The sequence below is a fragment of the Notolepis coatsorum genome (assembly GCF_963971535.1).
Source record: "Notolepis coatsorum genome assembly, chromosome: 7".
Lineage (NCBI taxonomy): Eukaryota > Metazoa > Chordata > Actinopteri > Aulopiformes > Paralepididae > Notolepis > Notolepis coatsorum.
In genome coordinates this window covers 149,565,313-149,591,685 of record NC_140171.1, presented here as the reverse complement: position 1 = coordinate 149,591,685, position 26,373 = coordinate 149,565,313, and the positions used below count along the sequence as shown (strand labels likewise).

The following is a 26,373-nucleotide window of genomic DNA, read 5'->3' as shown; positions in this document are numbered from 1 at the left end:
CACACCTACTGCTACTGTTGTGGGCAATTATTTGACCAAGTCCGGTGAACTTAAGATAAATTGAGATTGAGTCAATGGATAGGAAAAAATATTTATTCTGTGCGTCTCAGTTCGATACAGAGAGCGGAAGACAATTTGTGAAGTGAGCCACGAGGCCAGGGATACTTTCAGCCTTACAGTAAAAGTTAACAGTGTGGGATGAATACTGATAAGCTGCATCTGGTCAGCAGGACCTGAGTCCCTAACATTTTGTTATGAGAGAGTTTTTCCAGACACAAACATGCTCTCTACGCTAGAGAATGTATGCCAATAAGCTGGTTTATCGTAAATGGAGTAAAGGAATATTACACTAAATATTGCACAAGGAATGTAAGAGGGTGAACATATTATTTTTGCATAATACTACTACTGTATGTCTTATATGGCAATGATGGTTGCACCCTTTTCATATCTTTCATCAAATTTCATTGAATCTAATCTCTCATTTCATCGCTCTCATATATATCATGTATCTCATCTGTCATATAGTCTCATCTATCAGAGGGTCTCATCTCTCAATTAGTCATTTCTCATCTAGTCTCATTTATCATTCAATCTCATATCTCGTATAGTCTCGTCTCACCTTTCATATAGTCACTGTTGTGGTCCACCTTTGAACATTTTTGGACATTCATCATTTGAACACGTTTGGAACATTTTGAACAATTATCATCTGGCACCCTCTGGTGGCCTGTGGGCGCTACTGCTCATGTCTCGTTCCATTTACCTTGTCACGTTAATCTCTGCATTGTTACTCCCTATTGTTATGTGTCTGTAATATTTCCTGCCTATTAGTCTAGTGTCCTTGTCTTGTTGTATTCATTCTGTCTATTGTATTATTGTCTAGTCTAGTCTCATGTATTCCTTGTTAGTGATTCTGTTATCCTAGTCTTGTCCCAACTGTTTCCGTTTTGGTATCAGGTTTAGTATTTATGATTTCGCCCCCGGCGCTCGTTCATAGTTTCCCGTTACGGTTTCGTACTCGTATCCTGTGCTATTTGTAAACCCAGCTCGTTGTGAGCCTCCGTTTTGTTCCTGTGAGTTTATGCTCCTCTCTCGTGCCGAATCCAGTTTGTGTTTTGTATTCAGTCCAGCTCGTCGGAGCCTAGTTCTGTTCCAGTGAGCTTTACGCTCAGCTCTCGTGCTCGAACCTGTCGTTTTGTTTTGTATCAGTAAGTGTATGTTAGTGTTTCACGTTGTTGGATGCTTTTTGTTTTCTCGTGGTCCCAAGTTCGTTTCTGGTTAGGTTAGTAGATAGTATTTTGTTCCTGTCCCGCGCCGGCTTGGCTAAGCTTTTGTTTATGTTTCCGTGTGCTGTCGTGCGTCATGCTGTTGGACATTTCAGTAAAGACCTTATCATTTCGATCACTCGTCTCCTGACCTCTTCCTCGCCACTGTCTGCACAATTTGGGTTCCGCCACCGTAGCACCCCATAACACTAACAGTCTCATCTCTCATATAGTCTCAGTTCATCTCTCATAGTGTCATCTCTCATATAGTCTCAGTTCATCTCTCATAGTGTCATCTCATCTCATATCTCGTCAAATCTCATCAAATGTGTATATCCTATCTCTAATATCACCTCTAATCTCACGTGTCACGTCTCATTTGAGTTCAACTCATCACAATATGATATTATCTCTCTCGTCTCCTCAGGCCTGTCCATCCGCAGTGTGTGTTGGAAGGCGGACCGCATCCTGGCCGGCACGCAGGACAGTGAGATCTTCGAGGTGATGGTACGCGAGCGGGACAAGCCTGTGCTGCTGATGCAGGGCCACAGCGAAGGGGAGCTCTGGGCCCTCGACCTGCACCCCAAGCAGTCTGTGGCGGTGACGGGCAGCGACGACCGCTCAGTGAGGTACGGAGCCGATGCCACGGGGGTTCAAGGGATGGTGCGTTTCTTTTTACATGAAGATTCAGATTCAGATTCAGAGTTTTTATTTGCCACATGGAAACAATACAATCATAGAGTTTTTCATACAAAATCATAAATACCATACCATGGGCAAAAGGAGCAGGAAGAAGAATAAACCTTATAGTTACCTGCCGCTTATTCCTAAACTAAACCAGTATTACTTGATGGTCGGCGTACAACCTAATTTACACAAAATAATAATTTATACCATATTCAAAGAAACAAACAATTCACAGTTTAAACAAGAAAGAATGTAATGATAATAATAATAATAATAATAATAATAATAATAATAATAATAATAATAATAATAATAATAATAATAATAATAATAATAAAGAAAAAAAAAATCTCACTATTCAGATCACATTTGACTAAATATTTGTTTTTTATAATTATTTTTGAATTGACAAAAACGATTACATCCCTTAAGCTCGCTATGGAGAGAATTCCACAATAACTTTACACCAATAACTGAAGGACACATCTGTTTAAGTGTGGTACGTGCAAACTAGGAATTTCCTCCTACTAAACTCACTTTCTAAATGAAAACGATTTTGTAGTTTTTCTGGCAGTGTATTATTTCTTGCCCTAAACATAATTAACATTCTTGAAGTGGTGTGAAATACTCGGCAGTAATGTAATCGATGCAGAGCCATTTGCTTATTTACAGAGTCCTGTGTTTGGAGATCTGGCCGGGTTCGTTCAGTTTAGCTAACGACGTGAATGAGTTTTCAGTGAGGACGTCACCTCCTGTTCATTTGATCACCTGTTCCCTCTTCCTATATCTCTTTGATCCAGTACCCCATCGGTTTATCTCAGAAACGAACACAAAGCACGTAGTGAGGGAAAGTGCCAACTGTCCCCATCGAGTGGTTGCGTAAAATAAAATGATACATTTTCTCAAAGGGAGATATTTTGATTGATAAAATTCTGCAAAAGCTTGAACTTTCACAAATCAGATTTTTTTTTCAATATGATCACATAATGATATGGATAAGGTAGACAAACAGAACATTTGGCAGAATGATACTAGTGTAGAGATGAGTTCAACAGTCAGCATCACTGTCCTCAGCTTCTTCCTGTTTACCCTCCAGGCTCTGGAGTCTACCAGACCACACGCTCATCGCCCGCTGCAACATGGAGGAGGCGGTGCGCAGCGTGTCCTTCAACAACGACGGCTCTCAGCTGGCCCTGGGCATGAAGGACGGCTCCTTCACCGTGCTGCGAGTCAGGTACTATTATAGGCTCCCAGCTGGCCCTGGGCATGTCCTATGAGTCCTATAGGTGCAGTATTATAGGTGCAGTATTATAGGTGCAGTATTATAGGTGTAGTATTATAGGTGCAGTATTATAGGTGCAGTATTATAGATGCAGTATTATAGGTGCTGTATTATAGGTGCAGTATTATAGGTGCAGTATTATAGATGCAGTATTATAGATGCAGTATTATAGGTGCAGTATTATAGGTGCAGTATTATAGGTGCAGTATTATAGGTGCAGTATTATAGATGCAGTATTATAGATGCAGTATTATAGATGCAGTATTATAGATGCAGTATTATATGTTGAGTATTATATGTGCAGTATTATAGGTGCAGTATTATAGGTGCAGTATTATAGGTGCTGTATTATAGGTGCAGTATTATAGGTGCAGTATTATAGGTGCAGTATTATAGATGCAGTATTATAGGTGCAGTATTATAGGTGTAGTATTATAGATGCAGTATTATAGGTGCAGTATTATAGATGCAGTATTATAGGTGCAGTATTATAGGTGCGGTATTATAGGTGCAGTATTATAGGTGCAGTATTATAGGTGCGGTATTATAGGTGCAGTATTATAGGTGCAGTATTATAGGTGCAGTATTATAGGTGCAGTATTATAGATGCAGTATTATAGGTGCAGTATTATATGTGCAGTATTATAGGTGCAGTATTATAGGTGCAGTATTATAGATGCAGTATTATAGGTGCAGTATTATATGTGCAGTATTATAGGTGCAGTATTATAGGTGCAGTATTATAGATGCAGTATTATAGGTGCAGTATTATAGGTGCAGTATTATAGATGCAGTATTATAGATGCAGTATTATAGGTGCAGTATTATAGGTGCAGTATTAGAGGTCGCGTATTATAGGTCGAGTATTATAGGTGCAGTATTTTTTCTTTTCTTTTTTTTCTTTTTTTTTTAAACAAACATATAAACAAACATGACAACACACGATAAGATATACAAGCATTAATTACAGTGCATATCCAATGAAATTACCATTTAGTCAAATGTCTTATACAGGATATACCCCTAATACCTGTTATCTAAAAACCTACACACATATGCTCTAGCTCGTACCCCCCCCCCCCCCCCCCCCCTCCCGGACCCCCCATTGGATAATCCAACCATTATAACTTGTTCCTAACCAGACACTACCATCATATGCTAGCTTTTATTCTCTCCACCACTTCTAACCACATTGTCATTTTGGTTTCATTGAGACCCAAAATTCTTGCTGTAGATATTTCTTGATAAATCACATCGAGATATGTAAGAGTCCAGACCTTCCGGCACATTTTTTCCGGTTGAAACCATCGTGATGCTATCAGCTTTTTAGCCACTGTGATACCGGATAAAACCAATCTCTTTAGCTGTGGAGGTACTGCATGTTCAAAGACATCATTCAGCAGTAATACAGAGGGGTGTACAGGTATATCCAGAGTTAAGAGATTTGATAATTGCTGGGTCACTTCTTTCCAAAATATCTTAACTGGTGGGCAGTCCCAGTACATGTGCATAAATGTCCCTTCGTCCCCATTTGTACATAGGGAGCATTTGGAGTCTTGTTTAAGACCCATTTTGTTCAGTCTTATAGGAGTTAAGTATGTCCTGTGAATATAGTTAAGATTGATTTGTTGATGGTTCGGGTTCCTTGATGCAAGTCGTACATTTGCCCAGGCCTCTTGCCAGTCAAAGTCTGTCTCCAGGTCTGGTATATCCCTCCTCCAGACTGAGTCTAGATGGAGGGTTTCATACGAGGCCGTTAGTAATTGATGATAAAAATCTGAAACAAAACCTCTCGATGTCTCTCTTTCATAGAAAAAATTGTGGTATCTGTGGTGTACAATTGGTATCCTTAATGGAACACAGTGAGCCTTCAAACATGCCAATAACTGTGCGTAAAAATAATATGTGGACTTGGTGAGATTACATTTTTTGCGTATTTCATTGAAACTACAAAAACCCTGTTTGTTGAAAACGTCTCCTAATGAGTGTATGCCTTTCTTTTCCCATATAGGTGCAGTATTATAGGTGCAGTATTATAGATGCAGTATTATAGGTGCAGTATTATAGATGCAGTATTATAGATGCAGTATTATAGGTGCAGTATTATAGGTGCAGTATTATAGATGCAGTATTATAGGTGCAGTATTATAGGTGCAGTATTATAGATGCAGTATTATATATGCTGTATTATAGGTGCAGTATTATAGATGCAGTATTATAGGTGCAGTATTATAGATGCAGTATTAGAGGTGCAGTATTATAGGTCCAGTATTATAGATGCAGTATTATAGGTGCAGTATTATAGATGCAGTATTATAGGTGCAGTATTATAGGTGCAGTATTATAGATGCAGTATTATAGATGCAGTATTATAGGTGCAGTATTATAGATGCAGTATTATAGGTGCAGTATTATAGGTGCAGTATTATAGGTGCAGTATTATAGGTGCTGTATTATAGGTGCAGTATTATAGGTGCAGTATTATAGGTGCAGTATTATAGGTGCAGTATTATAGGTGCAGTATTATAGGTGCTGTATTATAGGTGCAGTATTATAGGTGCAGTATTATAGGTGCAGTATTATAGGTGCAGTATTATAGGTGCAGTATTATAGGTGCAGTATTATAGATGCAGTATTATAGGTGCAGTATTATAGGTGCAGTATTATATGTTGAGTATTATATGTGCAGTATTATAGGTGCAGTATTATAGGTGCAGTATTATAGGTGCTGTATTATAGGTGCAGTATTATAGGTGCAGTATTATAGATGCAGTATTATAGATGCAGTATTATAGGTGCAGTATTATAGGTGCAGTATTATAGGTGCAGTATTATAGATGCAGTATTATAGATGCAGTATTATAGGTGCAGCATTATAGGTGCAGTATTATAGGTGCAGTATTATAGATGCAGTATTATAGGTGCAGTATTATAGGTGCAGTATTATATGTTGAGTATTATATGTGCAGTATTATAGGTACAGTATTATAGATGCAGTATTATAGATGCAGTATTAGAGGTGCAGTATAGGTGCAGTATTATAGGTGCAGTATTATAGATGCAGTATTATAGGTGCAGTATTATAGGTGCAGTATTATAGATGCAGTATTATAGGTGCAGTATTATAGGTGCAGTATTATAGATGCAGTATTATAGATGCAGTATTATAGGTGCAGTATTATAGGTGCAGTATTATAGATGCAGTATTATAGGTGCAGTATTATAGGTGCAGTATTATAGGTGCAGTATTATAGATGCAGTATTATAGGTGCAGTATTATAGGTGCAGTATTATAGGTGCAGTATTATAGGTGCAGTATTATAGATGCAGTATTATAGGTGCAGTATTATAGGTGCAGTATTATAGGTGCAGTATTATATGTTGAGTATTATATGTGCAGTATTATAGGTGCAGTATTATAGGTGCAGTATTATAGGTGCAGTATTATAGGTGCAGTATTATAGGTGCAGTATTATAGATGCAGTATTATAGGTGCAGTATTATAGATGCAGTATTATAGGTGCTGTATTATAGGTGCAGTATTATAGGTGCAGTATTATAGGTGCAGTATTATAGGTGCAGTATTATAGGTCGAGTATTATAGATGCAGTATTATAGATGCAGTATTATAGGTGCAGTATTATAGGTGCAGTATTATAGATGCAGTATTATAGGTGCAGTATTATAGGTGCAGTATTATATGTTGAGTATTATATGTGCAGTATTATAGGTGCAGTATTATAGGTGCAGTATTATAGATGCAGTATTATAGATGCAGTATTATAGGTGCAGTATTATAGGTGCAGTATTATAGGTGCAGTATTATAGATGCAGTATTATAGGTGCAGTATTATAGGTGCAGTATTATAGGTGCAGTATTATAGATGCAGTATTATAGGTGCAGTATTATAGGTGCAGTATTATATGTTGAGTATTATATGTGCAGTATTATAGGTACAGTATTATAGATGCAGTATTATAGATGCAGTATTAGAGGTGCAGTATTATAGGTGCAGTATTATAGGTGCAGTATTATAGATGCAGTATTATAGATGCAGTATTATAGGTGCAGTATTATAGATGCAGTATTATAGGTGCTGTATTATAGGTGCAGTATTATAGGTGCAGTATTATAGATGCAGTATTATAGATGCAGTATTATAGGTGCAGTATTATAGGTGCAGTATTATAGGTGCAGTATTATAGGTGCAGTATTATAGATGCAGTATTATAGATGCAGTATTATAGATGCAGTATTATAGATGCAGTATTATATGTTGAGTATTATATGTGCAGTATTATAGGTGCAGTATTATAGGTGCAGTATTATAGGTGCTGTATTATAGGTGCAGTATTATAGGTGCAGTATTATAGGTGCAGTATTATAGATGCAGTATTATAGGTGCAGTATTATAGGTGCAGTATTATAGATGCAGTATTATAGATGCAGTATTATAGATGCAGTATTATAGGTGCAGTATTATAGATGCAGTATTATAGGTGCAGTATTATAGATGCAGTATTATAGATGCAGTATTATAGGTGCAGTATTATAGGTGCAGTATTATAGGTGCAGTATTATAGGTGCAGTATTATAGGTGCAGTATTATAGGTGCAGTATTATAGATGCAGTATTATAGGTGCAGTATTATAGATGCAGTATTATAGGTGCAGTATTATAGATGCAGTATTATAGATGCAGTATTATAGATGCAGTATTATAGGTGCAGTATTATAGGTGCAGTATTATAGATGCAGTATTATAGGTGCAGTATTATAGATGCAGTATTATAGGTGCAGTATTATAGATGCAGTATTATAGGTGCAGTATTATAGATGCAGTATTATAGATGCAGTATTATAGATGCAGTATTATAGGTGCAGTATTATAGGTGCAGTCCGTTCACTCTTAGCACACTTGAGCACAATGATTTCTGGAATGTGTGACATGACACAACTCTTCAACACCTCTCTAAACAAAAAGCACGTCTACTAAGGCTGGGATTCGAACTTCGTTTTTTAATATACAAATATATATATCATTTTATTTTTTAAATATCCTCAAACTAAATCCTCAATTTTAATAAAGTGATTAATCTGATTAAATTAGTATATATATTTTTTATTAAATAAAATGTCCAGCCCCAGACCCAGCCCAGGGAGAAGCCCCAGCCCAACTAAATCAATTAAATCAACTTTCTTTAATGAATATAACTCATCAGTTTCTTTTAATACTATAATATTAGTGTAGCCTAATCTTTATCTGTAACTGTGAGGAAAAACCCCATTGGTTTAAACAGAATTAATAAAAAATAAAAATAATAAATAAAAAATACTTTATTATTATTTAAATTTTTTTTAATAAAAAATTCGAATGTTGATTTAGAATTCGAACGCCAACGTAATGAACAAAGGTTGGAACGTTTGAGCTCAGCCCTGACGTCTACAGCACCGTCCGTCTGTCTGCGTGCCGCTCACACAGGGACATGACGGAGGTGGTCCACATCAAGGACCGGAAGGAGGTGATCCACGAGCTGAAGTTCTCCCCCGACGGCCTCTTCCTGGCCGTGGGCTCCAACGACGCGCTGGTGGACGTCTACGCCGTGGGGCAGCGCTACAAAAAGGTGGGCGAGTGCTGCGGCTCCTCCAGCTTCATCACCCACCTGGACTGGTCGGTGGACAGTCACCACCTGCAGACCAACGACGGGGCCGGCGAGAGGCTCTTCTACAAGATGCCAGGTAGCGTCACGCTGCAGCCATGCCCCGTGTGTGTGTGTGTGTGTGTGTGTGTGTGTGTGTGTGTGTGTGTGTGTGTGTGTGTGTGTGTGTGTGTGTGTGTGTGTGTGTGTGTGTGTGTGTGTGTGTGTGTGTGTGTGTGTGTGTGTGTGTGTGTGTGTGTGTGTGTGTGTGTGTGTGTGTGTGTGTGTGTGTGGGGCCAACATGGATGTGAATGGAACAGAGGTGTATAGAGTGATGTCATAGAGATGTAATATAATGATGTCATAGAGTGATGTCATAGAGTGATGTCATGGAGATGCAATAGAGTGATGTCATAGATATGTCATAGAGTGATGTCATAGATATGCAATAGAGTTGTCATAGAGATGTAATAGAGTGATGTCATAGAGATGTCATAGAGATGCAATGGTGATGTCATGGAGATGTAATAGAGTGATGTCATGGAGATGTATAGAGTGATGTCATAGAGATGTAATAGAGCAATGTCATAGAGTGATGTCATAGAGATGTCATAGAGTGATGTCATAGAGATGCAATAGAGTTATGTCATAGAGATGTCATAGAGTGATGTCATAGAGATGTATAGAGTGATGGCATATAGATGCAATAGAGTTATGTCATAGAGATGTCATAGAGTGATGTCATAGAGATGTCATAGAGTGATGTCATAGAGATGTATAGAGTGAGCACTTCTGAGAAATCCTGTTCCTCATGACCTTACATCATGTGAGTCCAATGCTCTTCTACAACGTGTGTAGAGGAAATGGACTGTTCTCGTGTGTGTATACTGCCACCTAGAGGCTCTGATCTATTCTGTAAAGTGGTTACCGATCCCCATCACTAGTTCTACTAAGTGGCACTAATGCAGAACGTTCAGCTCTCCCAAATGAATGACTAACAGACTAAACATGAGCTTTGAATTAGTACATGAAAGCACATAAGAAGTATGTAGTACCAAAGTATACATAGCAAGTATACCGAGCGTCAGCCGAGCGTACCACGGGTATTGCACAACCACCCCTGCAGGTTCTATATAACAAGAGGTGCAAATCCAGAGCCTGCAGAATCATGAAAGACCCACACCACCCCAACAACAGCCTGTTCAAACTGCTGCGGTCAGGCAAACGCCTGCGCACACCAGCAGCTAGGACAGAGAGACTAGTAAAGGGCTATCCTTCTGTATTGTCACAGTGAAAGGGTCAACCGGCTGTCGTGTGGCAGTGAGAGGGTTAATATACTCCACCATCCTTGTTTACGTCCACCATCTTTGTGCTCCTGTGTGTCTGCAGCAGGGAAGCTGCTCCCCAAGGAGGAGGCCAGGGGGATCCACTGGATGACGTGGACGGGCATCATCGGCCCCGAGGTCAACGGGATCTGGCCCAAGTACTGCAACGTCACGGACATCAACTCTGTCGACGCCAACTACAGCAGCGCCGTGCTGGTGACCGGGGACGACTTCGGCCTCGTCAAGCTCTTCAGGTTCCCCTGTCTGAAGAAAGGTGCACTTTAAACTCTTTATGTTCCCCTGTCTGAAGAAAGGTGCACTTTAAACTCTTTATGTTCCCCTGCCTGAAGAAAGGTCTTTATGTTCCCCTGTCTGAAGAAAGGTGCACTTTAAGCTCTTTATGTTCCCCTGTCTGAAGAAAGGTGCACTTTAAACTCTTTATGTTCCCCTGTCTGAAGAAAGGTGCACTTTAAGCTCTTTATGTTCCCCTGCCTGAAGAAAGGTGCACTTTAAGCTCTTCAGGTTCCCCTGCCTGAAGAAAGGTGCACTTTAAGCTCTTTATGTTCCCCTGCCTGAAGAAAGGTGCACTTTAAGCTCTTCAGGTTCCCCTGCCTGAAGAAAGGTGCACTTTAAGCTCTTTATGTTCCCCTGCCTGAAGAAAGGTGCACTTTAAGCTCTTTATGTTCCCCTGTCTGAAGAAAGGTGCACTTTCAAATAACACAGACACTGAAGCTGTGCCTGGCAGAATATTCACTATTTACACCCACATACATCACGTCTCTTTATTAATATTCACTATTTACACCCACATACATTGATTGATTGATTGATTGAAAAGTTTATTAACAGATTGCAGAATGGGTACAGTACAGTACAGCTCAATACATACAATTGTTAAGGGGATGCAGACCAGAGAAAGACTTTCGTCTTGTTTACATCAGGGTCCCCCATTTTCAATTCATCATAACATATATGACATACATGACATACAGATAGACAGTACTGCTACATCTATACATTTATGACATATCAGATTTGCAAATACAGTACTGTTTGTGATACAAAAGTGTCCAGAAAAAGAGTGTATATACATTTGACGTAGAAACTGTACATTGGAGGAGGTTGGGTGGGTGGGGTGGGGTTGGGTGGGTGGGTGGGGGCTGTACATTGGAGGTGGGGGGGGGGGGGGGGGTTAGCCTTACTTGGTAATTTACTGTACAACTAGGTTAGGACATTTGTAGGGGCCAGTTTCGAATTGCTGTCTCACGTAGGTGTTTTTTGAGAGTGTTTTTGAAAGTGGGTAGTGATTCACATTCCTTTACAGTTGTGGATAGGGCGTTCCACATTGATGTGGCATAATTGCGAAACGTGTTTAGTCCCTTGTTTGAGCCGAATCTGGGTTTAACATGATTTGTGGAGCTCCCTCTGGTGTTGTGATCGTGGTATTCACTGACCTTTGGGAAGTATTTTGACATGTACATGGGTACCTTGGTCGTGTAGTGTATCTTGTAGACCAGGCCCATTGCAAGTTGCTGTACTCTGTCGTCTACTCTAAGCCATCCTAGGTTGTCAAAGTGGGCAGGGGTGAGGTGGGTTCTAGGAGTCAGGTCAAGCAGTAGTCTGACTAGTTTGTTTTGAGATGTTTGTAATTTGTTTTTTAGTGCCTTTGAGGTGCTTTGGTACCATGAGGTGCACGCATAGTTGTAGTACCCTTGAATGAGTGCTCCTGCCAGAGTCTTCAGGGTATTCTTGTTTACTAGAGAGGAGATCCGGTACAAGAATCGAGTTCGTTGGTTGACTTTCTTTATTACATTGTTTGCCATTTTGTCACAGGAAAGATTAGCCTCTAGGATGGAACCCAGGTAGGTAATTTCATCTTTCCTTGTGACAATATTGTCACCCACTGCAACTGAGAAGCTGTCGGTCTTGCTGAGTTTGTTATTTGAACCGAAGAGAATGGACTCTGTTTTGCCCATGTGTAATGATAGTTTGTTGTCGGCGAGCCAGGTGCAGATTTTGCCTAGTTCTGAGCTGAGGGTTTTTTCAACCTGTAACTTGTTCTTGTCAGAGACCAGCAGGGCTGAGTCGTCCGCAAACAGGAACAAGTTGCAGTCACGTCTCTTTAATAATATTCACTATTTACACCTACATACATCACGTCTCTTTAATAATATTCACTATTTACACCCACATACATCACGTAATATTCACTATTTAGTATTTACACCCACATACATCACCGTCTCTCCACTGTCTGTTTAAATGGCATAGCCCAAGTACAAAAAAGTATAGTTAAGTATGTTTTCTGAAAGTATAGTTTGTAGTCGATGCGAAGCTATATTAGCGTCCCGCGGTCAGAGTTCTGGCCGGGTTCTGAACGAACCGTAAAGCAAACCGGGTCACGAAACCAAGAGTTTTAGTCCACAACATGTAGGCAACAGGGTTCCTGTCCTCCAGCTTTTCTGATTCTGCCGTCACTTGGGGGAACATGTCTATGTTCCCCGGGTTCTATGTTCCCCGGGTTCTATGTTCCCCGGGTTCTATGTTTCCCATGTTCCAAAAGGGTTCTATGTTCCCCGGGTCCTATGTTCCCCCTATGTTTCCCCGGTAGCGATAAAGGCTCGCCCGAGGCTCGCCACAGCAGTGGATTTCAAAGATAGCCACTTTTATAGATAATTCATTTGTATCGCAACGGAGTCACGTAGCATTATGTCGACAAAAATCAAATACAATACACAAGTGTAAAATAAAGAATTTTAAACTAAGTTTAGCCTATTAAATCATTTTATAAGCGTTAGTTTATTTGCGGTCTGTGTGAGAAGCATCCATCTGTACCCATTCTGCAATCTGTTAATAAAGTTTTCAATCAATCAATCAATCAATCCCACACAGTGCAATACTCCAATTCAGCCATTGGCAATTCAGCTGTTGGGTGGGTGGCACTGCTGAGCGGGCCTGTGACGGCCTGACAGCGTGGGGACAAAGAGAGCTGGGCTGTTGTTCTGCAGATGGATGCTTCTCACACAGACCGCAAATAAACTAACGCTTATAAAATGATTTAATAGGCTAAACTTCATTTACAATTCTTTATTTTACACTTGTTTATTGTATTTGATTTTTGTCGACATAATGCTACGTGGCCCGACTAGATCCGTGACTCCATTGCGATGCAAATGAATTATCTATAAAAGTGGCTATCTTTGAAATCCACTGCTGTGGCGAGCCTGGGGCGAGCCTTTATCGCTACCGGGGAAACATAGGGGGAACATAGGACCCGGGGAACATAGAACCCTTTTGGAACATGGGAAACATAGGGGGAACATAGGACCCGGGGAACATAGAACCCTTTTGCGGATGGGGGGACATAGAACCCTTAAAAAAAATAAAAATAAAAAAGCGGGGAACATAGGGATGACCCCTCACTTGGCACCATTTTGTTTCTTGAAAAAAGCTGGTGTATTACAATGTGCTCGAGCCACTTCACAGGTCATGTGGCTCAGCTGCTTGCATGCTTTGAGGCCCGTGGCTTTGTGTTGGAAATGGGAAACCCTTTGCCTGCATGTTTTAAAACCTTTTTTTGGTTTTGTGACCCACGAATCCTAAAGCTTCCGGTTCACTCTGAACCGGGCCAGAACTCCACAGGACTTGGTACAGTAAGCTAATAGTTTTGCATTGACTACACGAGTGGCAAGTACAATATTTCATACCACTTTTGATGTCCAAAAATCCAAACTATCCCTTTAAGTATATAACTAAAGTTGTGTTCAATTTAACCCACTTAAGTTATATTTAGTGTGTTAAAAGTTGTACTTAACCCTTTCACTACCACTACCAAAGAGTTAAGCCTTTCACTGCGACAATACAGATGGTTAACCCTTTCACTGCCACACTACAGGAGGTTAACCCTTTCACTACCCCACTACCAAACGGTTAACCCTTTCACTGTGACAATTCACAGAAGGGTTAACCCTTTCACTGCCACACAACAGCCGGTTAACCGACCGTCGGTTGTGTGATAGTAAAGGGTTAACCTTCTGTCGTGTGGCAGTGAAAGGGTTAAGATGTACTTAGATATATTGAAATTATATTTTTGATGTATTTGTGGTTACCTTTGCTCACCAAAATAGTACAAAATAAATCGTATTTAATAAGATTACTCAAGTACAACTTAGGTTTAGTAAACATCTCAGTTTTACTCTCAAGTACATGGGTAGAAATATACTTTAAAAAACATATTTTAGTGTATATCATAGTATATACTGTCAGTATGGAACAATACCTTTAAAAACATACTTTAGTATATATCATAGTATATACTGTCAGTATGGAACACTACCTTTTAAAACATACTTTAGTATATCATTAGTATACTGTCAGTATGGAACACTACCTTTAAAAACATACTTTAGTATATCATTAGTATACTGTCAGTATGGAACACTATACCTTTAAAAACATACTTTAGTATATCATTAGTATACTGTCAGTATGGAACACTATACCTTTAAAAACATACTTTAGTATATCATTAGTATACTGTCAGTATGGAACACTATACCTTTAAAAACGTACTTTAGTATATCATTAGTATACTGTCAGTATGGAACACTATACCTTTAAAAACATACTTTAGTATATCATTAGTATACTGTCAGTATGGAACACTACCTTTAAAAACATACTTTAGTATATCATTAGTATACTGTCAGTATGGAACACTATACCTTTAAAAACATACTTTAGTATATCATTAGTATACTGTCAGTATGGAACACTATACCTTTAAAAACATACTTTAGTATATCATTAGTATACTGTCAGTATGGAACAATATACCTTTAAAAACATACTTTAGTATATATCATTAGTATACTGTCAGTATGGAACACTACCTTTAAAAACATACTTTAGTATATCATTAGTATACTGTCAGTATGGAACACTATACCTTTAAAAACATACTTTAGTATATCATTAGTATACTGTCAGTATGGAACACTATACCTTTAAAAACATACTTTAGTATATCATTAGTATACTGTCAGTATGGAACAATATACCTTTAAAAACATACTTTAGTATATCATTAGTATACTGTCAGTATGGAACAATATACCTTTAAAAACATACTTTAGTATATATCATTAGTATACTGTCAGTATGGAACACTACCTTTAAAAACATACTTTAGTATATATCATTAGTATACTGTCAGTATGGAACACTACCTTTAAAAACATACTTTAGTATATCATTAGTATACTGTCAGTATGGAACACTACCTTTAAAAACATACTTTAGTATATCATTAGTATACTGTCAGTATGGAACACTACCTTTAAAAACATACTTTAGTATATCATTAGTATACTGTCAGTATGGAACACTACCTTTAAAAACATACTTTAGTATATATCATTAGTATACTGTCAGTATGGAACACTACCTTTAAAAACATACTTTAGTATATATCATTAGTATACTGTCAGTATGGAACACTACCTTTAAAAACATACTTTAGTATATCATTAGTATACTGTCAGTATGGAACACTATACCTTTAAAAACATACTTTAGTATATCATTAGTATACTGTCAGTATGGAACACTACCTTTAAAAACATACTTTAGTATATATCATTAGTATACTGTCAGTATGGAACACTAAACCTTTAAAAACATACTTTAGTATATCATTAGTATACTGTCAGTATGGAACACTATACCTTTAAAAACATACTTTAGTATATCATTAGTATACTGTCAGTATGGAACACTATACCTTTAAAAACATACTTTAGTATATCATTAGTATACTGTCAGTATGGAACACTACCTTTAAAAACATACTTTAGTATATCATTAGTATACTGTCAGTATGGAACACTACCTTTAAAAACATACTTTAGTAGATCATTAGTATACTGTCAGTATGGAACACTACCTTTAAAAACATACTTTAGTATATCATTAGTATACTGTCAGTATGGAACACTACCTTTAAAAACATACTTTAGTATATCATTAGTATACTGTCAGTATGGAACACTACCTTTAAAAACATACTTTAGTATATCATTAGTATACTGTCAGTATGGAACACTACCTTTAAATGGCATCTTTGCATTTCCTTTCACCAACCAGCGGCTAAATTCAAGAAGTACATTGGCCACTCTGCCCATGTGACCAACGTGCGCTGGTCCAACGACCTGCAGTGGGTGTTGACCACCGGGGGGGCGGACCACGCCCTGTTCCAGTGGAGGTTCCTGCCCGAGGGCGTGATGAACGGCGTGCTGGAGCCCCTGCTGCAAGGTGACCTCACCCCCTCTTCACCCTGCAGAGCACAACCTCACCTCGTGAGATTAGACGTTTGAGAACGAAGGCTGTTTCCCCGAAGCCTGTTTTTGGGATTCGAACCTTCGTTTTTAATTAAAAAAAGTATTATAAAAAAAATTCAAATATATATATATCTTTTTTTTTAATAAGTATCCTCAAACTAAATCCTCAATTTAAATAAAGTGATTAATCTGATTAAATTTGTCTTTTCTTTTATTTATTAAATCAACTTTCCAGCCCCAGACCCAGCCCAGTGAGAAGCCCCAGCCAACTAAATCAATTAAAACAACTTTCTTTAATGAATATAACTCATCAGTTTTAATACTATAATATTAGTGTAGCCTAATCTTTATCTGCAAACTGTGAAGAAAACCCCCATTGGTTTAAACAGAATGAAAACATTTTGAAAACGTTTTTAAAAAAGTAAAAAAAATAAATAACAATAAATAAAATGTTATTAAAAAATTCAAAATTTGAATGTTGATTTAGAATTCGAATGCCAACGTAACGAACGAAGGTTCGAACGTTCGAACGTTTGGGCTCAGCCCTCTTGAGAACAGAGGCTACTGGATATAGCTTGGTAGAATTCTAAGACAGAATTATGAGAAAACATTGAGATACTGACTGACTGAATCTGGACTGTATGTGTTCATGTGATCGTCTTCCGCAGAGGGCTACGCCGACTCCAACAGCGGAGAGTCCGACTCAGACGTGTCCGATGTTCCGGAGCTGGACTCGGATATCGAACAGGAGGCTCAGACCAATTACGAACGCCAGGTGACTGCAGCCCCTTCTTCACGCTCTTCCCCTTCTCTGTACTTCCCGGGAAATCTGAGTTGCATGTGTGATGTCACTAATAAGTTGAACCTATCATGGTCCAAGGCCCATTGCAAACTGCTGTACTCTGTCGGCTACTCTAAGCCATCCTAGGATGTCAAAGTGGGCAGGGGTGAGGTGGGTTCTGGGGGTAAGATCAAGCAGTAGTCTGACCAGTTTGTTTTGTGATGTTTGTAGTCTTGTTTTTAGCACCTTTGAGGTGCTTTGGTACCATGAGGTGCAAGCATAGTCGTAGTACCCTTGAATGAGTGCTCCTGTCAGAGTCTTCAGGGTATTCTTGTTTACCAGAGAGGAGATCCGGTACAAGAATCTTGGTCGTTGGTTGACTTTTTTTTATTACATTGGTTGCCATTTTGTCACAGGAAAGATTTGCCTCTAGGATGGAACCTATGTAATTTAATTTCATCTTTCCCTGTGACAATATTGTCACCCACTGTAACAGAGAAGCCGTCGGTCTTGCTGAGTTTGTTATTTGATCCGAAGAGAATGGACTCTGTTTTACCCAGGTGTAATGATAGTTTGTTATCAGCGAGCCAGGTGCAGATTCTGCCGAGTTCATAGCTGAGGGCTTTTTCAACCTGCAGCTTGTCCCTGTCAGAGACCAGCAGGGCTGAGTCGTCCGCGAACAAGAACAAGTTGCAGTATGCATGATGACATGTCATTTGCATAAATTAGGAACAGTAGCGGTCCCAGTATGCTTCCTTGTGGAACACCACAGCTCACTGAGAGGGGGGGGGGGGGGGGGAAAGGGTACCGTTTACCTCCACCATCTGTTCTCTCCCCTCCAGGTAGGATTGCATCCAGCTCACTGATGAACTATCAAAAGTTTCAAAACCAATTGCTTTTAGCTTGTCAATCAGAATGGAGTGATTGACAGTGTCTAATGCCTTTTGGAGGTCCAGCATGACCATGCCGCAGTATTTGCCCGCGTCCACCTCTTGTTTGATGTGGCCGTTCAAATAGAGAAGGCATGTGTCAGTGGAGTGGGATGTTCTGACGCCAGATTGGAATTTGTAGATTAGCCATCGGTGTGTGAATGTGTGAGTGAACGGGTAAAATGTGAGGAACAAATTGTAAAGCGATTTGGATAAAAGCTGTTATATAAATGCAGCCATTTACCGTTTACCAATCTGTATGCATATTCATATTCATGGCCGCCTAGTTATAGTTGAAAGTGGGGGTGCAAGATTTTTTTGTATTCTTTTTTTTTTTTACTTTTTTTACTTTTTTTTTGCAAGGGGTGGTTTGGAGGGGTCCGGCACGACCCCCTCCACGGCAGATTTTTTAACATTTAATGAACACCTGTATGTGCAATTTCCTGCAATATAGAGCCTTCAATCTTGACCAAAATAAAGCTGCTCTTTTCACTATAAAACTCAGTTTATATTGCAGTATGATAGCTATAATAATAATAACTTCACTGCGAGGGCTCTTTTAGCTAACGCTAGCTAGGCACGTATGATAGCCAATTACTATTATAATAATAATAATAATAACTTTCCCATCCTCCCAAAGCCCCTCCGGCCCCGTTCACATCCGCAGCGCAGTACCAACAACAACAACAACAACAACTAATTGACGCTATCAATAGCCCCAGTGAGCGCGGCGGCTGAATGAATGAATGAAAACTTTATTTAACAGATTGCAGAATGGGTACAATACAGTACGGCTCAATACACACAATTGTTAAGGCGATGCAGACCAGAGAAAGACGTTTGTCTTGTTTACATCAGGGTCCATGTTAACCCCTTTCGTGACTGTGCTGCACCGAGTGAATCCACAGTCACTTGCTCCTCAATGGGAAACCAACCTAGATTTACCATGAAGGACTGGTTCTGGCCGAACCGTTCGTTATACAAGTATCACAGAGACATTACAAAGGTGCTCACAGTTGCACGAGGGGTTCGCACAGAGATACGGGATGGTTTGAAAGCTCGGCGTTGCTAATAAATAATAAATAAAAATTTTAATATTTTTTTATAAACTGCTCAAAGCGGCATTATTTCCGCCGTTGGGTGATCACAGCGCCTGCGCACCATCCCGTATCTCTGGATTCACTCGGTGCAGCGCAGCAGCGCCGAGGCTCACCATACGAGAAATATTCAGTTTCAATCTGTTTGCGCATTTAGTATACAGTCACAGTGTTCGACTTACATGATGATTTGCTCCATTTTGATGTAAACGCCGAAGAATAATCCTCACAATGTTATCCAATATCCAGCCTGAATTTTTCAAGGGCTTTCCAAAAAGCCGCCTCCCCCAACATGTCGTATACGTCATGCCGACGAACCGTGGCCCGTGGGCACTGTATCAAACCATTAAAGTGGGGGGTCACACAATCTTTGGAAACTTAAAAACTTGCTATAAGTGTCATTGCGTATTATTAATTTGATTGAAATTACTTAGTTATGGTTAGATTTATATATGGGGGGGGGGGGTATATCATATTTTTCATATGATCAAAAAGTGGGGGAGCAAAACCAGCGTTTGCCCCCCCCATGTTCAATAGTCGTAGAGCAAATGCTCCGCGTGCTCTATTGCGCAGGCGTCTATGTTCATATTCATCCCTGGATTTCAATGGCGGTAAAGGTGTAAAGATGCTGCTGAGCAATTTTCAGTCGTTTATTGAATAATCTGTTGGAAAAAGATATTTATACATATTGTGTTATTGTTTTGCAACACTGAAACATTTCCTGCTCGCCCACTGTTTAAATGTTTCACCAGCATGCTGAGAATTTATTGCACTTTTAAAGTCATTCCAGTCGATCCAAATCACTCGGATGTGTGAATGTGACGCATCAGACGTCTACTGTCCTTTTAGCCATGAAGGAACCTCCAACATGGAGTATGTGTTTCTCCGTCTGAATAATTACATTTATTAACACGTTAAATGGTCTCTTGCCACTATCTTTACTATATAACCTACTGTTTTATACTATATTCCCTGCTATATGACACGTTAAACGGTCTCCTGCCACTATCTTTACTATATAACCTACAGTTTTATACTGTTTTATACTATATTTCCTGCTATATGACACGTTAAACGGTCTCTATCTGCTTCAGGTTTATAAGGAGGACCTGCCTCAGTTGAGGAAGAAGCTGGTGGGTTCACTGAAGCGACAGAAAGCACCAGAGGAAGGACTGCGCCTGCAGTTTGTTCACGGGTACATTTACATTATACATCTACATTATACATTTACATAAACATTTACATTATACATTTACATATACACTAACATACACTAACATATACACTAACATATACATTTACACTAACATATACACTAACATTTACATATACATTTACATTATACATTTACATTATACATTTACATTATATACACTATACATATACACTAACATATACACTAACATTTACATATACATTTACATTTACACTAACATATACACTAACATATACACTAACCCTAACATATACACTAACATATACACTAACCCTAACATATACCCTAACATATACACTAACATATACACTAACCCTAACATATACACTAACATATACACTAACCCTAACATATACACTAACATATACACTAACCCTAACATATACACTAACATATACACTAACCCTAACATATACACTAAAATATACACTAACATATACACTAACATATACACTAACCCATACAGTTGAATGCTGGTATTACCCTCACTGAGGGACACGAAGAAGTCAAGTCCGATGGGATTTGGGAATCTCAAATACAAATCGAGATTGGAATAAAAAAGGCATTTAAGTGAGCTCCTGCACTGATTATTATAGTTCAATATTCAATATTTGATCACCAAAACCCCCCAAAAAGCATACAAAGGGGGCCCCCGCCCAAAAAGGGACCCCAAAAATCGGCTTCCGCGCTAGATTCGAAAACACACAGGTATAGTGCCCTTTTCAGCCTTTGAGCACCTGCCCCTCTAAAGTCCTGTGCATGTCCCTGCCCTAACATATACAGTATAATCATGTCACTTAGTTCATGGGTACATATACAGTATAATCATGTCACTTAGTTCATGGGTACATATACAGTATAATCATGTCACTTAGTTCATGGGTACATATACAGTATAATCATGTCACTTTGTTCATGGGTAACTGCTGTCTAGGGCTGTCCCCGACTAAGGATTTGGATAGTCAACTATGATTGGCCAAAATTTGCCATTAGTCGACTATTAAAAAAAAAAAATAAAAAAAAGTATAATATATATATATATATATATTTTTTTTTATGGTTCCATTTGGGCTGTGGGGGGTGCTTAATGTCTGAAGGAGTCGACTGAAGGCTTCTTGTCCTCTGCAAAAGCATGCAATTGGTCCACTGATGGATACATCTTGATATTTGTCTAGTCTAGTGTGTTCATTAGATGGGTGAAATCCTCTTTCAGTGCCTCTGTGCCTGTTTTCGTAGGCAGTTAGCCTCTGGTATGCGTGCCATTAGCGTTAGCCACGCTTCTAGGCCTCTTTTCTTTTGGAAAGAATGATACAAAAATATATATATATAATTATTATTTTTTCTTTTTTTTGTATTCGACTAAGAGGTTGGCAGTCGACTACGGCTCCTTTCGACCGATTAGTCGACTATTCGACTAATAGGGGTCAGCCCTACCGCTGTCTGTCTCTCTCCTAGTAGATGGAGGTGATGCATCTGAACGTTAGCCAGTTAGCTCCAGTATTAAATTGAACGGCGACTGGCACGGTGTGGTTGTGTCGCAGGTACCGAGGCTGCGACTGCCGGAACAACCTGTTCTACACCCAGACGGGGGAGGTGGTTTACCACGTGGCGGCGGTGGCCGTGGTTTACAACCGACTGCAGCACAGCCAGCGCTTCTACCTGGGGCACGACGACGACATCCTCAGCCTGACGGTCCATCCGCTCAAAGACTACGTGGCCAGTGGACAGGTGAGCAGAGCCCGTCAGAACGCAGTACTTTACTGAGATACATGACGGCCCATCCGCTCAAAGACTACGTGGCCAGCGGACAGGTGAGCAGAGCCGTCAGAACGCAGTACTTTACTGAGATACATGACGGCCCATCCGCTCAAAGACTACGTGGCCAGCGGACAGGTGAGCAGAGCCCGTCAGAACGCAGTACTTTACTGAGATACATGACGGCCCATCCGCTCAAAGACTACGTGGCCAGCGGACAGGTGAGCAGAGCCGTCAGAACACAGTACTTTACTGAGATACATGACGGTCCATCCGCTCAAAGACTACGTGGCCAGCGGACAGGTGAGCAGAGCCGTCAGAACACAGTACTTTACTGAGATACATGACGGCCCATCCGCTCAAAGACTACGTGGCCAGCGGACAGGTGAGCAGAGCCGTCAGAACACAGTACTTTACTGAGATACATGACGGCCCATCCGCTCAAAGACTACGTGGCCAGCGGACAGGTGAGCAGAGCCCGTCAGAACACAGTACTTTACTGAGATACATGACGGTCCATCCGCTCAAAGACTACGTGGCCAGCGGACAGGTGAGCAGAGCCGTCAGAACACAGTACTTTACTGAGATGCATGACGGTCCATCCGCTCAAAGACTACGTGGCCAGCGGACAGGTGAGCAGAGCCCGTCAGAACACAGTACTTTACTGAGATACATGACGGTCCATCCGCTCAAATATATGTACGTGTTGCTATCCATTTATTTACATTACATTACACATTAAAGGGATAGTTCAGATTTTTCTAACCCTAGATCTATTTCTTACTTACGAATGGTGATGTTGGTTGGTAGAGTCCTTTGTCAGCACAATCCATGCTGTTCCGTATACTAACTCCATCAAATTAGCCACAAACCAATGCAAAATCAATGACGTCAAGCTCCTGTCAGTAGAAGCTCACTGAGGCTAACTGAAATCTACTCTGTGAACCTCAGTCAGCTTGTACAGACAGGAGCTCAATCCCATTGACTTTGGATTGGTTTGTGGCTAACTAGCTGGAGGAACAGCAAGGCTTGTGCTAAGAAAGGATTCTACCAATCAACAACATACTCAAGTGTTAAATAGGAAATAGGCCGGGCTAGGGTTCCAAAAATCCAAATCCAAAAATCCCTTTAATTCCTTCACCCCAAACCTAATGTTCTTTTTTACATGTCCAATCTCACTCAATCTCATATTTGCTAGTCGCTAACTGAACTTGAAGAGGTACTGAACTAAGGGATACTGAACTAACTGAACTAGAAGGTGTAATGAACTAAGGGCTACGGGTGGAAATTAGCCCTGTGCTATTCCCGGCATATTTACGTCCTTATCATGCTGTGATGTTATGCACACACTCATGTAAATGATGTTCATTAATTTGCATTGTCCTTAATAAACAAATCTTAAATCTTAAGGGATACTGAACTAACTGAACTAAGGGATACTGAACTAACTGAACTAAGGTGTACTGAACTAACTGAACTAAGGGATACTGAACTAACTGAACTAAGGGATACTGAACTAACTGAACTAAGGGATACTGAACTAACTGAACTAAGGGATACTGAACTAACTGAACTAAGGGATACTGAACTAACTGAACTAAGGGATACTGAACTAACTGAACTAAGGGATACTGAACTAACTGAACTAAGGGATACTGAACTAACTGAACTAAGGGATACTGAACTAACTGAACTAAGGGATACTGAACTAAGGTGTACTGAACTAACTGAACTAAGGGATACTGAACTAACTGAACTAAGGGATACTGAACTAAGGTGTACTGAACTAACTGAACTAAGGGATACTGAACTAAGGTGTACTGAACTAACTGAACTAAGGGATACTGAACTAAGGTATACTGAACTAACTGAACTAAGGTGTACTGAACTAAGGGATACTGAGCTGGAACTGGAAGGTTGTCAGATGCAGGGAAGACATCTTTGACACCTCGCTCCTCCGCTCGTTGAACTAACAGTTTGTGTCCACGCTCAGGTCGGGAGGGATCCAGCCCTTCACGTGTGGGACATCCAGACGCTGAAGTGTCTCTCTCTGTTGAAAGGCCATCACAGCAGAGGAGTGTGTGCACTCGAGTTCACAGGTAGGATCATAATAATACCTTAAGATGCACAGTATACACTTTTACGCAAGACACTTTCTGTAGAAATTTACTATTTTATTTATTTTAATATCTTATTTTATTTATCGTACTACTACTACTTATTGTTATTGGGGACACACACACAAATAATTGACTATTTGATCTTACCTCATTTATATTTTATTTGATGTTACTACTACCTATTGTTACCATTCTTGTTTTCATTGATGTTTCTTACAGTAATTGTGCTCTGTGTGATCTCGAAACACAAGAATTTCATTACCTGCAATGCCCCCTGTATTGTTGTGTATTTGACAAATAAAGAACTTGAATAATAATAATAGTCCCAAGTACAATTTTTTTCTTCTTTTTTAAGAATTCCACACTGTATAAGTATTATTACTGCAGTGTGTTAAAAGTATATTTGTAATGTTGAAAGTGTATCTTTCTAACTTATTGTGGTTTCATGTAGCCTACTCATTCAAAGCACATGTTTAGTATGCTGGTCATTAATGCTTTAAGCATAATCTCAGTGCAGTAAGATGTTTACCAGACTTAAAGAGCTGTTCCTCATGCTAGCTCCAGATAGTTAGCTACAATCCATGCTGTTCCTCATACTAGCTCCAGATAGTTAGCTACAATCCAAGCTGTTCCTCATACTAGCTCCAGATAGTTAGCTACAATCCATGCTGTTCCTCATACTAGCTCCAGATAGTTAGCTACAATCCAAGCTGTTCCTCATACTAGCTCCAGATAGTTAGCTACAATCCATGCTGTTCCTCATACTAGCTCCAGATAGTTAGCTACAATCCATGCTGTTCCTCATACTAGCTCCAGATAGTTAGCTACAATCCATGCTGTTCCTCATACTAGCTCCAGATAGTTAGCTACAATCCATGCTGTTCCTCATACTAGCTCCAGATAGTTAGCTACAATCCATGCTGTTCCTCATACTAGCTCCAGATAGTTAGCTACAATCCATGCTGTTCCTCATACTAGCTCCAGATAGTTAGCTACAATCCATGCTGTTCCTCATACTAGCTCCAGATAGTTAGCTACAATCCATGCTGTTCCTCATACTAGCTCCAGATAGTTAGCTACAATCCATGCTGTTCCTCATACTAGCTCCAGATAGTTAGCTACAATCCATGCTGTTCCTCATACTAGCTCCAGATAGTTAGCTACAATCCATGCTGTTCCTCATACTAGCTCCAGATAGTTATCTACAATCCATGCTGTTCCTCATACTAGCTCCAGATAGTTAGCCACAAACCATGCTGTTCCTCATACTACTGTAGCTCCAGATAGTTAGCTACAAACCATGCTGTTCCTCATACTAGCTCCAGATAGATAGCCCATCAATGCTGTTCCTCATACTAGCTCCAGATAGTTCGCCACAAACCAGTGCAAAAACGTATGGGGTCAAGCTCATGTCAGTACAAGCTGACGAGGCTCACTGACATCTGCTTTGTATTGGTTTGTGGCTAACTATCCGGAGCTACAGTAATAAGGAACAGCATGGATTATGCTGAGAAAGGACTCCCATTGGTCCCAGTCAACATTATCATTGCTAAGTAAGAAATAGGGCCAAGGTTCCAAAAGTCTCAACTATCCCTTTAAAATGGGGTGCGGCATTCTGTTTAAAACAAGCCTCTAAAAGGAATCTGTTTCTATTACCTTTGCCGTCCAGCGGATGGGAAGACGCTCGTCTCTGTGGGGATCGATGAAAACCATTCCATTGTGGTGTGGGACTGGAAGAAGGGGGAGAGGCTGGCGAAAGCAAGGTACACATTTCACCAAGTCATCTGCACTTTATGCATTGTGTTGACTGTATGCACATTTTATGCCTATGTTCATCTTGTGCTACTTGCTGTGGGGCACTTTGGACTGCGTCCATGTGTGAAAGGTGCTATATAGATAGTTATTATTATTTATTATTATTATATTGTAAAAAAGA

General features: G+C 39.7%; 1 protein-coding gene across 1 annotated transcript in view; it reads left to right on the top strand.

The window, feature by feature from the left end:
- Window positions 1-26,373, top strand: part of eml6 (EMAP like 6) — a gene marked incomplete at its 5' end in the record, with an annotated part of 173,585 nt that overhangs the window by 76,629 nt on the left and 70,583 nt on the right. The window contains 10 exons of the mRNA XM_084318522.1: window positions 1,696-1,897; window positions 3,052-3,189; window positions 8,720-8,976; window positions 10,266-10,475; window positions 16,346-16,513; window positions 17,208-17,314; window positions 20,441-20,541; window positions 22,104-22,290; window positions 24,311-24,416; window positions 26,107-26,200. Coding sequence (XP_084174648.1) covers window positions 1,696-1,897; window positions 3,052-3,189; window positions 8,720-8,976; window positions 10,266-10,475; window positions 16,346-16,513; window positions 17,208-17,314; window positions 20,441-20,541; window positions 22,104-22,290; window positions 24,311-24,416; window positions 26,107-26,200 — 1,570 coding nt within the window. The remainder of the gene's footprint in view (window positions 1-1,695; window positions 1,898-3,051; window positions 3,190-8,719; window positions 8,977-10,265; window positions 10,476-16,345; window positions 16,514-17,207; window positions 17,315-20,440; window positions 20,542-22,103; window positions 22,291-24,310; window positions 24,417-26,106; window positions 26,201-26,373) is intronic.